Raw genomic sequence first — 9,616 nt, 5'->3', positions numbered from 1 at the left:
TCCAGATGGTTCTGATGGTTCTGTGTCTTTACTCCCTGCCTTCTGAGCTCCGTAGGTACGGTGTGGATGCAGCAGATCCTGGTCCAGATCATGGACGCAGCTCACCCTGAACAGGCAGAAGATCTGACCAACAGGACACGGGTTCCTTGGCTGGAGGAACAGCTCATCGACCAACCGTTCCGAGATCGTCCCGACCCCCGGATATTCGGCTCACACCTTCCTCCAGATATGTTGCCGTGTGACGTCCAAAAGAAGAGAGTGAAGGTGCTTCAAACTTTCTTTCTTTCTAGTCCAAAAACCCGGCACTACCCACCTCCACCTCTCCCATGCCCCAGGTCGTCTACGTCTGGAGGAACCCCAAGGACGTGCTGGTGTCGGCGTATCATTTTGCTCAAAGTTGGGTCCTGTTAAAACCACCGACGAGCTTTGAAGAATTCTTTCAGCAGTTCCTGGATGGTGATGGTACGTTCAGATGATTGATGAGAACTGCATGTACTGTTGAAGTAGCACGTAGTACTTGTACTTGTAAGATCAATTGCAGTAATCCTGGAAAATTAGGAGGTAAAGCTAATTTAAGGCCTGCCCTTTGTCGTATCATCTCTACTGCTTATCTTCTAGATCTTAAACCTGTTACCTATCAGTCAAGCTTTTATTTTTTCACGTCACCCTAGTTCTTTGAACTGTCCAGTGTTGTCTTTGATCTCACTGGGCCTGAAGTTCTCTCTCATTATCTCAAGTGACCTTTGTTACTGATCTTGGCGTCAAGGTCTGACCCCTGGTGAGTTTGTCTGGAACACAGTGCCTCCTAGTGGTCTGTCATGACTCTAGCGACTAGTAAAAAAGAAGCAGCAAACTGCAAACCTACTCTGTGTGATTATAGAGTCAGGATTTGATTTTAGGAGAAAAATCAATTTGTTATGATGTAATAAAAATATTGAATTTTGTTTTTTATTATTTTAAATAATAATAATTTTCTTTCTTGTCTGGTTCCCTCCCTCACAGTTTACATGGGCTCGTGGTTCCATCATGTGAGAGAATATTTTGAAGCTCGTGAACATCTGGACATTCACTTTGTTCAGTATGAAGACATGTTGAAGGTCAACAATCTTCTCTCCTTGTTACAACACAACAACATTGATGTGAAAAAAAATCACATTTATTCCTAAACCTTCACATCTGTCACTTTGGTCGACAGGACCTGAGAGGAGAGGTGGAGAAACTGTGTCTGTTCCTGGGACAGTCTTTAACAGAGGAGCAGATGGACAGAGTGGTGGAGACCTCCACCTTCAACAACATGAAGGTCAACCCTAAGGCCAACTACAAGGATCTGGTGGAGAAGGAACGCTACTCCAAGAACACCATGCGCAAAGGTTTGTTCCTCACAGGTTTCACACCCGTTTGTTTCCGTACCATTTTCTGATATGTTTGGTCAACAGCCAAGGTGAAAGTTCATGACCTTTGACCCAGTCGTGCGTGTCTGTGTCCGTACAGGTGTAGCAGGCGACTGGAAGAATCACTTCACAGTCGCTCAGAATGAACGCTTCGATCAGGTTTTCAAGGAGAAGATGAGAGACGTCTCTCTAAGCTGCAGCTGGGAGTACAATCAACCAGTCTGATCAATCAACCAGTCTGATCAATCAATCAATTAATCAATAAATCAATTTTTTTTCTCATTGGTTTGTTTTTTTTTAATTTTTTGAGTTTCTTTTACCATTTTAAACTGGAGTCCAGTGATTTCACACCGCCCTCTGCTGGTTCACAGATTAAATGTGAAAAATAAAGTAGAAACAGGAAGTCAAAAGTTGTTCTTCAACACAAAGTTACATTTTTATATTTAACTACAACACCTTTTCATTACATTTCAGTTTTGTTCAGTTTATTCATTGTAATGATAAAAGTACTGCAAAAAAAAGTGTCTTAGCGTAAATAATACAGTGACCTGCAGAGGGCAGTGTAGCGACAGGGCCGCTGCTTCTGTCCAATGGAGGTAACAGGACGTTTGTCCAGCCCACTTCTGTCTTCACACGCTGTCCTCCAGAACTTCATGTAGACTTTCTCCTCGGTTCCTCATCTTCCTCCTTTGGGAGAACATAAGAAGGGGAGTTACAGCGGAAGTGGTTGTGATTGACAGCTGCACCGTCCAATACAAGTCTGTCAGGAGGTGAGGTCTGTTACCTTGTTGTTTGTAAAAACCTGACTGGTAGGCCACAAAACCACAGATATTTTCCTAACTTGGCAGCTGGTGTGTGACAGTTTCTCTCCTTCTTCTCCTCCTCGTCCTTTTCCCTCTCTCTTTTCATCCTTCTCACATGTTGTCTCCTGGTTTTCACTTTTACCTTGTAAGAAACAAAGGCGTTGTTTTATTTTCACCGTTTCCTTTTCTTCCCCCTCACTTCTTCTACAGTGCCGGAAGTACTTGTCTTTCTTTTAATTTTTTTGTGGTTTCTATTCTATTCTTTGAATTTCATCACAAACGACTGAAACTTGACGACATTGAATCAGGTTTTGTTGTTAATAAAACTGACCACAAACACATTTTAATTATTACTTTAAATAAGTACGCTGTCGTTTTCGCCTGCTGAGGAAGTACGAGTTATTCACCACCAAGTGGTGCCAAAACACTCATTTTTAAAAATATGATTCATTTTCTATACAAAAGTGATAATAGAAACACGTTTAGAAAAACTGCTGCTTTTGTTTTAAATCTGTTTTGTGTGAACGTCCTGCTGTTGTTGTTTATGTAGGAAACAAACTGTGAATCACTGTCAGTGTGGGAGCAGAGAGAGCAGCGGCCCCTTTAAGAAAACAGGTGTGTCCTTCGTCATAGGCAGGTAACGTATGACAAACAGGAAGTGACTTCAACAACAGAGAGGAGTGTGAACAAAGATGGACATGAAGGAAGAAGAGAAAGAGTTTGGTGAGTTAAAAGTGTGTGTATGTGTGTGTGTGTGTGTGTGCGCACGCGCGTCCGTGTGTGTAATATTATGAACACGATACAAATGTTCTTCTGCAGATCGTCCTGACTAAAGAAATGAGGAAACCTTTGAAGCTCGTCAGTGTGTGTTTGACAGCAGGTAACACACACACACACACACACACACACAAAGACACACACTTTTCTTTAGAACAACTATTGGTTCTAAACCAGTGTCGCTGCATTCCATTTCTTTAAGTGCGCCGACCGTTGACTCATTGATGATGCGTTCACTGACTCCGCCCACTCCAATGTCAATATGCTTGAAATGTTTAAACACTTCTTCCCGCTCTTATTACTAAGAGTGTTAACTTAAAAACAAACAAACAAACAAAAATAAAATAACCCAGTGTGGAGTCTTAAAAAATATCATTAACAGACATTTTATTCTTCTGGATGATAGTGACCATAGTGGATGATAGAAAATACAGCCACTAGGTGTCTCTGTTCTCTCAAGAAAGTCTAAGATAACACAGCCTGACCACAGGAGGCAGCAGTGGATCAGTAGCTGAGTATTAAGTAAAAGAGAAATTTAAAAAAATTCACTTTTTAACCTGTTCTTTTATCCTTCTGCTCTGCAGCCCTCTTCTGGTCGAACTTGGTAATGTCTCAGGACCCGGTGCCAGTCCAGTTCCAGAAAGATCCAGTCCTGGTCCAAACGGGCACAGAAATCGTGTTCACAGTTATAACAGTTCCTCAGGTTCTTTCTATGACATGGCAGTACCAGGGAGACGTGACTCTGGGCATCTGGACCGGGGGCAATTCAGTCATCGATCCGGTTCCTCAGTTCGAAGGCAGGGTCACCCTTAGGGCCAACCAGCTCCGAATCGGAGGGGCCCAGCTCCGAGATGCAGGGAACTACTCCGTGGTGGTCATTCCCAATTTTTCCACAGGTCTGATTCAGAACAGCAGGTCCATTCAGCTCCGAGTGTTTGGTAAGATAATGTTCAGAGAACACGTTCAGTCTGATGATAGAATTTTTCAGATTTTTTTTTTTAAAGTGAGGTTGTATGGAGAGGTGACACTCGCTCGACCAACGTTGTTGATCCACTGCCACCTCCAGCACTCAGTTCAAATGTGTTTATTTTGTGACATCACCATTTATATTTATTTGTTCAGATTTACTAAGTGATGAAAACTGACCACAGGAGGCAGCGGTGAACCAGCAGCGTCTGTGTCTCTGAGTTTAAATCACTTCTTTTTTTTTCCTCCATGGACTTTGTCAAGCAGATTTGAATGATATCAGAGGCAACTAAAAGCAACTTCCAAATTAGCTGTCACTTTTCCTGTGACATGATGATGAAAACTAAAAAATGATGAAAACTAAAAAATAAATCCTACTTTTAGAATGATTATTCAAAATGCATTCTTTTGTTTTTTTATGACCCAACACAGCGCCCCCTGCAGAGCCAGAGTGATGAGTACAGACCTTCCATACATTTATTTATTTTTTTTGTCTTTACACAGATGCTGTGGGCGGAGTCAGTGTGCAGGTGCCCCTGGTGGCGATGGAAAGTAAAAATGTCTCACTGAAGTGTGTTTGGACAGCAGGCACAGAGACAATGGTTCAGTGGAAAAAAGGGGGCGCTGCCGTCCTCCCTGACTCCAGGATTACCATAACAGACGAGGGTGATCTGGTCATTAACCCGGGACAACGCGCCGATACTGGAGATTACATCTGCACCGTCAGCAACCTGGTCAGCGCCCAGAGCGCCACCAAGACTCTGACGGTCTACTGTAAGTCCAGCAGAATCCGGTCCAGTTTGGCTCCCTGCTACGTTGACTGTGATGAGAACAAGTTAAGAAGCCAAGAGAGAACCAAAAATTAGCCCAAAAATTAGCTAAAGCATGTAGCTGTGACTTAGCCTGAAGTGAATTTTAGTTAAAAGAAAAAACAACTAAATATGACCTAAAATCATCTAAAAAATGTAATTATTTAAATACACTAAAAACAGGAAGGTGTCATGTGATTTTGTTATGATTCTAGATGGTCCCGATGATCCAGTTCTGACCAAAGACTCACCCAAGGACTGTGTGGGCGATGGAGACGTCCAGGTAGGAGAGCGCATCCGTCTGACGTGCATGTCCGACTCTCTGCCCCCCGCTCTCTTCTCCTGGCAGCGGGATGGACAGACGCTGGTGTCCGATCAACCGGACAGCGGCGTCCTCCATGTGCAGACGTTTTCCACAGATGAGAGCGGACGCTACGTCTGTACGGCCAGAAACGGCATCACCCAGGGGACGTCGGAGCAGGACACTGTCCTCACTGTCGTTGGTGGGTAAATAGCTTAATGCTAATGCTGATGCTAAGCCCAGTCCGGTCAGCCCCGACTTCAGCTCTTCTTGGACCTTTAGTAAATGACATTCTGCTGATTTTGTCCTTTTTCAGTGTTTTTTTTCCATCTTGACTATTAATTTTCTTTATCATCTTGTTTAATATTTATAGCTATCTCTTTTTTTATTATTCCTATGCTGGAAACATAGTCAGTTCCTGGTACTGTTCTTTTTGTTCACCGTTCAGATAAATTGGTTGATGAAGAATCATCCTTGATTTTTCTTTTTCTGCTCCAAACATAACAGACTTTTTGTAATTCTTCTCCTCTTTTTTTTTTTTCCAGAAACCTGTCTGAATGGAGGTGAAGTGGCAGGGATTGTGATCGCTGCCCTGGTGCTGATCCTCATCATCGCTCTCCTCGTCACACTCATCGTTTTCCTGGTTCGGAGGAGGAGCAGGAGGAATGGTAGCAGGAGCAGCTCTTTGTTTCTTTGAAACCTCAGGTTCCAGCTCTGAACTCTGTTTTTTTGTCCTGTGTTGCTGCAGAACCAAAGCCTGGAGCTGGAGTAAGAAGTTCTGACCCGGAGTCAATGCTGCTCAGTGTCGGAGGAAAAATATAAAAAAAGGATTTTCTTCACTCTACTGAAAATCAAAAAAAGAAATTGCAGTATTAACTTAAAAACTTGTTTCTAATTATAAGAAAATCCTTTTTATTACATTTTTCTACTTTTTGTCCCTTCAGCTTTGCCTTCTTTCATTAAACTTTAATCTTTGCTGTTTTTTCTCTCTTTCTCTTTTTCTTAGTCTTTAGTTGTTCCTCTTTCATACAGGTTGGTAATGTCTCACAGGTGCATCAACTGTTGATCTTATAGCTTTGTCTTGTTGAGTGTTCTTGCCACTGGGGGGTGCTCTCAGCTCAGTCTGTACTAACTGTGTTTCAGTACAACCTTCTCAGTTTGTCTGTGTTCGTCTTTTAGCCTCCAGGTCGTCAACCTAACGGTACCAGGATCTTGGACCAGGGTCTAAATCCTCCGCTTCATTCCACGACCACCCCAGCTGGACGTCACTCGTACGACCGCCCGCCTCAGAACCAGCAGATGCTGCAGCTGACCAGCCTGAGCCACCCGCACACACCGGTGCACCCTCTGGGTGGCGGTGTTGACAACCCCGCATTCACACACACACACCAGCTGCAAAACACACATCAGCAGCCGGACTCACTCGCTCACCTACAGTCCACGGGGAACGCCCAGAGCCGGAGTCTGCAGCAGGTGCAGGCGCCACCGGCCGCGGTCCAGCTCAGCCTCAACACACCTCCACAAACGGCTCCGCCCAACAACAGCAACAACCAACAAATGCCAACGATCAACGTCAACCTCAACTCCTTTCCCTCCATCGCTCCTCAGACACAGGACCCTTCCTTCGCTCCTAACAATCAACAAACACAACGAATCCTGCAGGATATTCCCCAGGGGCCGTCCCACCCCGGAGATCCTGGACCGACTGGACCCAGGGGCAGAGGTCAGCCTGGACTCATACCCACTGGGTACACACACTTTAACGACAGTGTCGTTCTGCAGAATGCCGTCACACAGACCTATGAGCAGGACTCTCCTGGAAACCGGCGTTCCAGCAGGGGGGGCTTTGAGGAGCCCTCCAGTTCCACCCTCAGACAGATGCCATGGGATCTCCTCAGAGGAACGCCATCGTACCCCAGCGAGACCCTTCAAAGACGACAGTTACCTCCAGAGGTCCCCTCAGAAAGCTCGGACTACACCGCCCGTCCTGCACCACAAAGAAGAAGATCCCAGTCCAGAACTCGTGACAGATCAAGGAGTCCGGGCGCTGCAGCCACACAAAATCGCCACGATCGAGGTCACAGCACGAACGTTCGTGTTGAAACGCAGTCAGAGGTTTTAAGAAGTTCACGCACAGATGGTCCAAATGATCAGCAGGACCTCAGACGGCCGTCTCGTGGACTCGTAGTACCGAAACTGGAACCCGCTCGCAGCCAGAGCCGCCCTCCAACCAGTCATCAGGTCACATCACAGGGACCGACTGGACGAGGACATACAGATACACGAGCACTGGTGGATCCCAATCACCTTCCTCAGACGCTGCAGAATCAGAACCATCAACAGGTGGAGTCTGTACCACTCACTACTGGTACCGCTCCTCCGACTGGAACCAGCGCAGCTCATCATGGTCCTACTCGGCCTGTCTCCAATAACCTGACCCCGGCCGCCCTTAAAGCCCACACTGACAGGGCTCGGATTTTTCCGAGTCGGAGACAACAGACCCAGGCCTCTCTGCTCAGTCCAGGAGCACAGACTCGAACCCCCGCCCCTGTCGCTGCAGCTCCAGGTGCAGGGCCTCAGCGACCTCCGACCCCACCACCAGTCGTGCCTTTCTCACACTTTCAACATCTTCCTAAAGAACGAACTCGACACCTGTCCCCGACTCGAGCCCCTGCGGCCCCCAGACCTCCGGTCAACGTCCCCCTCAGTCAACGGAACCTTCAGGTCCAACGGCAGCGGCAGCAAGGCAACGCGCCACAGAACCATCAGCACCACCGTCGTCACCCTGCTGGTCACGTGCACGTCAGTCCGCAAAGGCACGGCCACGCTCATCCTCATCACCAGGGTGACAGACGCCCCGCCCACTTTTCCAGTCCCCGACAGGTGAACTTTTCTAAGCTTAAAAACGTACTGTTAGTTCATTTTATTGTTTCATTATTGTTAAGATATATATATATATTTTTTTTGTTATGAACTTGATTATTTTCTCATTTGTAGCTTCAAAGTTCAACGTTAATACATTTATACGTTTATTAAACTTACTTTCAGGCTGTGTGGCCAACAGTTCCCGCCTTTTCTGACTTTTTAATATTTTGCGGCTCTGTCCTCACAGCCACACGTCCACAGAGGGAGGCCCAGATGACGACGGACGGGCGTCTGGCCAATCCGACTTCATCATCCAGAGAAACCAACTAACTGCTGACAGATGCCCCCTGCTGGTCCCACTGGTCAATCATAAGGTCCAGTTTTGAGAAAAATAAGGTACATATATTTATGAACACATGCATGTATATGTATGTATATATATATATATATATGTATATACAGTATGTGTATATATGTACTGTATGTACTTTCATCAGCAAAAATGATTTCTTCTTCTTCTCATTTACACTAATTTCATAAATGTGGTGGTGGACCGGCTACTGTTACAGTAAGTCATACAGTGAGATTATCATGTTATTAATTATCACAACTGCTGATGGTAATAGAACCCCAGTCAGGTACTGAGATGTTCTTGTATTTATGTGATACATTTATTTTCAGAGATAATACAAATGATTAAAAAAAAAAAAAAATCAAACGTGTAAATTAATGTAAATACTGTAAAATGTTGGGTTTTTAAAAATGCAGGGACAATAAATAAATGTATATGAAACTTTCATCTGAGTCTTAAAGGTCCTGATTTGGCCGAACATGAGTGAGTAACAATGTCTGAGAAGAACAACTTTATTTTTTACTGTGAGCAGAACCTGGAGAAACAGAAGGAAGAGAAGTTTAAATACGGTCGGCCCCAAGATGTACAACGGAACTGTTTATTGATCATCTATTGACTGGTGATTGATTGTCAGATTTTCACTTTCAGGAACTTTTCACCGATTTAACATTGGACACAGTCAAATGAATAATGTTATGCTCACGAACCAAAGTCCGTGGAGAATATCAGTGATTTTAACTCGCAACCTAAAGTCTTTAGGTTCCTGTGACTGTTTCTTGACTTCCACTGACACTTTCAGAAATCACTTCCTCTTTGTCTAACAAACAGGAAGCCAAAGGTCTATTTATATATTTACAGAATTTATAGGTACTGAAACGTCTGATCAGTCACGTCGACTTTAATGAAACACACACTTACACACGTCTAAACACAAACTGTGGTTCTGTTTTAAACATCCTTTTATGGTTGTGAAAGGTGACGGAGGAGGAGGTTGATGATTTTGGTCTGAAAAAGCACCACAAAAAAAACCAACAAATCTCTAATGTTATTTATTTTCACTATTTATTTAGTTATTGAGAAAGGTGAAAAAATTCCTCAGGTTGACGGTGTTTGTCTGAGGACATATTAATTCAGTCTTAAAATAATGGTTTTTAACACAGTATTGTTGTTCACAGCATGGCAAATCCACATTATTTATAATGAATATTAATTTGACAAACAGACCTTTATGTCTTCTGTCCTTTTGGTCATTTAGTTTACTTTATGTAAGATTACGTAAGACATTTTTATTCAGAATATATTTTGAAGTTAGTTTTATAGTTTTTACAATATATTACTGAACATTGTTTGAA

At 44.0% G+C, this 9,616-nt stretch overlaps 2 protein-coding genes and 1 long non-coding RNA gene across 3 annotated transcripts in view; 2 read left to right on the top strand and 1 right to left on the bottom strand.

The window, feature by feature from the left end:
- LOC103388121 (amine sulfotransferase-like) overlaps positions 1-1,813 on the top strand; it is a 6,243-nt gene extending 4,430 nt beyond the window's left edge. The window contains exons 2-6 of the mRNA XM_025061491.1: positions 56-264; positions 336-462; positions 1,003-1,097; positions 1,196-1,370; positions 1,492-1,813. Of these exons, the coding sequence (XP_024917259.1) occupies positions 56-264; positions 336-462; positions 1,003-1,097; positions 1,196-1,370; positions 1,492-1,616 (731 nt within the window). The 3' untranslated portion in view covers positions 1,617-1,813. The remainder of the gene's footprint in view (positions 1-55; positions 265-335; positions 463-1,002; positions 1,098-1,195; positions 1,371-1,491) is intronic.
- LOC107989413 (uncharacterized) lies at positions 1,682-2,738 on the bottom strand. Its single transcript, XR_001760948.2, has 2 exons — positions 2,176-2,738; positions 1,682-2,078 (listed from the first exon to the last, which is right to left on the bottom strand). It is a non-coding gene; the product is annotated as an uncharacterized LOC107989413 (long non-coding RNA).
- Positions 2,023-8,643, top strand: LOC103388086 (uncharacterized). Its single transcript, XM_017037831.2, has 10 exons — positions 2,023-2,161; positions 2,745-2,917; positions 3,014-3,074; positions 3,556-3,909; positions 4,442-4,711; positions 4,962-5,249; positions 5,593-5,715; positions 5,796-5,815; positions 6,227-7,930; positions 8,160-8,643. Exons 3-10 carry the CDS (start codon positions 3,032-3,034, stop codon positions 8,187-8,189), a joined length of 2,832 nt encoding a protein of 943 aa, XP_016893320.1. The 5' UTR covers positions 2,023-2,161; positions 2,745-2,917; positions 3,014-3,031; the 3' UTR covers positions 8,190-8,643.
- The last annotated feature ends 973 nt before the right edge of the window (positions 8,644-9,616 follow it).

This window comes from Cynoglossus semilaevis, chromosome 13, assembly GCF_000523025.1.
Source record: "Cynoglossus semilaevis isolate Cse_v1.0 chromosome 13, Cse_v1.0, whole genome shotgun sequence".
Classification (NCBI taxonomy): Eukaryota; Metazoa; Chordata; class Actinopteri; order Pleuronectiformes; family Cynoglossidae; genus Cynoglossus; species Cynoglossus semilaevis.
Note: the sequence above shows the minus strand (reverse complement) of the source record. Positions and strands in the feature narration are given on the sequence as shown.

What these genes read in the sequence shown, in the direction of transcription:
- LOC103388086 (XM_017037831.2), top strand. Translation starts at nt 3,032, where the DNA reads ATGAGGAAACCTTTGAAGCTCGTCAGTGTGTGTTTGACAGCAG. An exon ending in CACTGTCCTCACTGTCGTTG is followed by an intron (nt 5,250 to 5,592) that starts GTGGGTAAATAG and finishes TTTTTTTTCCAG; the next exon opens with AAACCTGTCTGAATGGAGGT. An exon ending in ACTTTTCCAGTCCCCGACAG is followed by an intron (nt 7,931 to 8,159) that starts GTGAACTTTTCT and finishes CTGTCCTCACAG; the next exon opens with CCACACGTCCACAGAGGGAG.